This window comes from Mesoplodon densirostris, chromosome 4 (assembly GCF_025265405.1).
Source record: "Mesoplodon densirostris isolate mMesDen1 chromosome 4, mMesDen1 primary haplotype, whole genome shotgun sequence".
In the NCBI taxonomy this organism is placed as follows: domain Eukaryota; kingdom Metazoa; phylum Chordata; class Mammalia; order Artiodactyla; family Ziphiidae; genus Mesoplodon; species Mesoplodon densirostris.
The window spans coordinates 3,219,801-3,223,307 of NC_082664.1; the positions used below are offsets into that span (position 1 = coordinate 3,219,801).

The 3,507-nt window shown below is 55.0% G+C and overlaps 1 protein-coding gene across 1 annotated transcript; it reads left to right on the plus strand.

The window, feature by feature from the left end:
• Positions 1–1,559: 1,559 nt before the first annotated feature.
• LOC132488965 (ras-related protein Rap-2a-like) lies at positions 1,560–3,214 on the plus strand. Its single transcript, XM_060097874.1, has one exon. The coding sequence runs from the start codon at positions 1,980–1,982 to the stop codon at positions 2,580–2,582; it is 603 nt and encodes a 200-aa protein (XP_059953857.1). The 5' UTR covers positions 1,560–1,979; the 3' UTR covers positions 2,583–3,214.
• Positions 3,215–3,507: the final 293 nt, after the last annotated feature.

The window sequence follows — 3,507 nt, forward strand, 5'->3', positions numbered from 1 at the left end:
TTCCTTGTGCATTGTGTGACTTTTTTTTGACAGCGAGTCCCCTATTTCTCTCAAAAGTTATCCATGGGGAGTTGTTGCAACCTATATGGAACTTGCGTTTCTCCAGAGAATGTTTGCAGTTTATCCTTTTCTAAAAATTGATTCTTAGTTTTGTTACTTTGCTGTCAGAGAATAAGTCTCGTAAGATTTCTCAATTTAGAAATCAAGTTGTCTGTTGTAATAAGTATATAATTAACATTATACATTAAGGATGTTCCATGCACTGTTTACAGAAAAGCACATTCTGTAGCTGACCACAGACACCGAGGTGCAGGATGTCCTATTGTCACTTAACCTTTATCTCTGAGTCTGTGCTGCCAGGGAGCCGGGAAATTCCGGCTCGGTCAGTTTTGCGGCCCTGCTCTCTCAGGGCTGCACCGGAATGAGGGAGATTCAGTGGTACCCCAAGCCTAGGGACAGGGACAGGGTGTATATCTCATCTCCACTTCCAACCCAGGCCTGCAGGCCCCCTGAAGTCCTAAGGCACCTATTAGTGCTTGAAACAGACAGTGGGTGGAGTTTACTCAGGTGGACAATCCCAGAATTTCTGTCCAGCCCCCTCTGTCCCTACACAGCCTTTCTGCTCCGACATCAAGGAATAGCAAGAAGGTTGTGTAGCTGGAGAATAGAAGCTTGAGAGAGACTGGGGCACGGGAGTCAGACCTGGGGGAGCCCCTTTATAAGTAGGGTGATACAACTGCTGAGCCTGCGCTCTACAGCCTGCGAGCCACAACTACTGAAGCCTGTGCGCGCCTAGAGCCCATACTCTGCAACAAGAGAAGCCACCGCAATGAGAAGCCCCCACTAGCTGCAACTAGAGAAAGTCTGCGTACAGCAACGAAGACCCAAGGCAGCCCAAAATGAACGAATGAATGAATGAATAATAAAATAAAATAAAATAAAATAAAATAAAAGTAGGGTGATAAGCCCCGTTTCCCGGGGCTTTTCGGTTTTTGCCTGCCGCTGGGTGAATGGGTTCATGCTTTCATTGTCAGGGTTGGGTTGGAGTTATGCGGTCACTCTACTCTTAGATCAGGAGGGCCCAACAGAAAGCCAGGGAGGGTTTAAGTGGGGGAGTGAAATGTGATTTACATTTTATAAAGTTCCCCTGGGCTCTGCTCAGTGACAAGAGGGCGCTGGCGGGGGCCAGAGTGAAGGCAGGGGCACGAGGGGCACAGAATGGGTGCCAGGAGCGAGCAACTTGGGGCCCTCGGTTGAAGCTCCCTCACCGGTTCCCCCTTCCATGGGGTCCTCCCGGCCAGGAGAGGTGCCCCAGCGGCGCAGGCCCACCAGGCCTGACCTTGAGCGAGGCCAGTCTGGCTTCCGGCCACGAGACTGGATCTGAAATGGTGGAGAAATGCTGGTATTTCCCGGCTGACGTGGAAGGGATCAGGTTACCTTCTGGTCCCGCGGGCGGAGCGGGCTCTCCTAGGAACGGGTGGCAGGGAGCGGGGACTGAGGGAGGGGCCACAGCCGGCAGGCCGACGGGGTGCGGGGGAAAGGCGGAGCGCGGCCTGGCAGCTCGGGACCGACCGGAGAGGGAGGCCGGGACGTGGAGCTGGTGGGGGGAGGCCGGCGCCAGACCGCCCGGGCCGGGGGCGGGGCAGACGCTGCGCCAGGCGCGGGAACCAGGGTCCGGAGAGGGGAGCGGGGGGGCCCCGTCCTGGAGGCGGGGCGGGTGACCTCTGAGCCGCAGGGAGCATATCGGGGCCGGGCGGGGGCAGGTCTGGGCGCGACGGAGGACGCCCACCCCGGCCCCGACGCCGGAGCCAGCGCGCCAGGCCCCCGGGGTCCCTCCCCTCTGCTTTCGTCCCCGCCCCTCTCCCCCCTGCTTCTCCCTCCCCGCCCCGGCCCCCACGCCCCCCGCGGCCCCGGCGGCCCGGCCCCCGCCTCCGCGCGCCATTCCTCCGGCTGCGCGTCCAGCCAGCCGCGCCTGGGCCATGGCGGGCCTGGGGCCGCGACCCGCCAAGAGCTACCGGGTGGTGCTGCTCGGCAGCGTGGCCGTGGGCAAGACGGCGCTCGCCACGCAGTTCGCCTGCGGCAGCTTCCCCGAGCAGTGTGAGCCGTCGGTGGAGGAGCTCTTCAGCAAGGTGATCGAGGTGAACGCGGCGCCCGCCCTGCTGGAGATCGTGGACACGGTGGGCGCCGAGCACCTGGTAACCCTCAAGGACCTGTACATCAAGAACAGCGACGGCTTCGTGGTGCTCTACAGCGTGTGCAGCGAGGCCTCGTTCGAGGCGGTGCGGCCGCTGCGGGAGCGCATGGGCCGGCTGCGGGGGCCCAAGGCCGTGCCGCTGGTGCTCGTGGGCACCAAGGCCGACCTGGACGCCCAGCGCCAGGTGCTGACGGCGCGGGGCCGCGCGCTGGCCCGCGAGTGGCGGTGCCCGTTCCTGGAGGTCACGGCCAAGAGCAAACTCATGGTGGACCAGGTGTTCACGCAGGTGGTGCGCGAGATGGAGGCCCTGGCCCCGCCCGAGGAAGAGGTTCCGGCCGTCCCCACCAACGCGCAGGAGACGTGGCCATCGGAAAGGTTCATCGGCTGATGTGCGAACGGTTCATGATTACTGCATTCATCGCTTTTCTTGATTTCTGAAGCTCACTTTACTCCTCTGCCTTTTTGAAGAAAGTTATCCAGCTGTAAACAAGTGGTTGCTTCTATATATTGACTCAGATCGGTGCTTCAGACTGTCCAGAGCTTCCTAAATATTTTGTCGAAAACTTTGTTTACCTCTGACAGTGCTGGAAGAAGAAATTAAAAATCGATTTTTTTTTTTCCTGTATGGAGAGAGTATTACCCTTTTCTTCGAGTGGGATTTGTTGCAGGATTTTTTTTTTTTTTTGGTCATAATTAACACCTTCAAATGTCATCTGACATTTGACATTGATTGAGGAACATGACCTAAATCGAAGCTTTCCAATCCATGAGGCTTTCATGTGTTCCCCTCTCATTTACAGCCTTGAATTGCAGCAGTAATATTTTCCTCTCTGCGTATTTCTAAATATAGTTATGACATACATAGCATTGGTTTGAAAGGGATATTGTATACCCTGGGAGGGGAAAAATCAACTGTGTACTCAGGCAAAGATAGTTCAGCTCTGCCTTCAGTTTTGTAATTGACATCTAGTCGATTTCTGCATCTGTAAATTAAGTGAAAATAAAATGACTCTCGAAGTTGATAGTTTTTAATATCTGTCTTTCTAGAACCTAAAGCTACAATTCCTAAAGTTTCCATACACCATATCTTTGCTTTTCAGTTATTTTCCCGGAGAAGTTAGTTGCTAGGGTGAAAATGGCACCACATCTTTTTGTGTTTTTGCAGAAGTGCTTTCTGCAGCTAGTGTTATTTTCCTTGTCACTTGCCAGAGTCGGATATGTTGTCTGAATACCTGCCTAGTTTAACAGTGACAAGGGTACTGAAGTAGGAGCAAAACGTGAAGAATCTTTTTGCATAGTTTTCACATAACGAT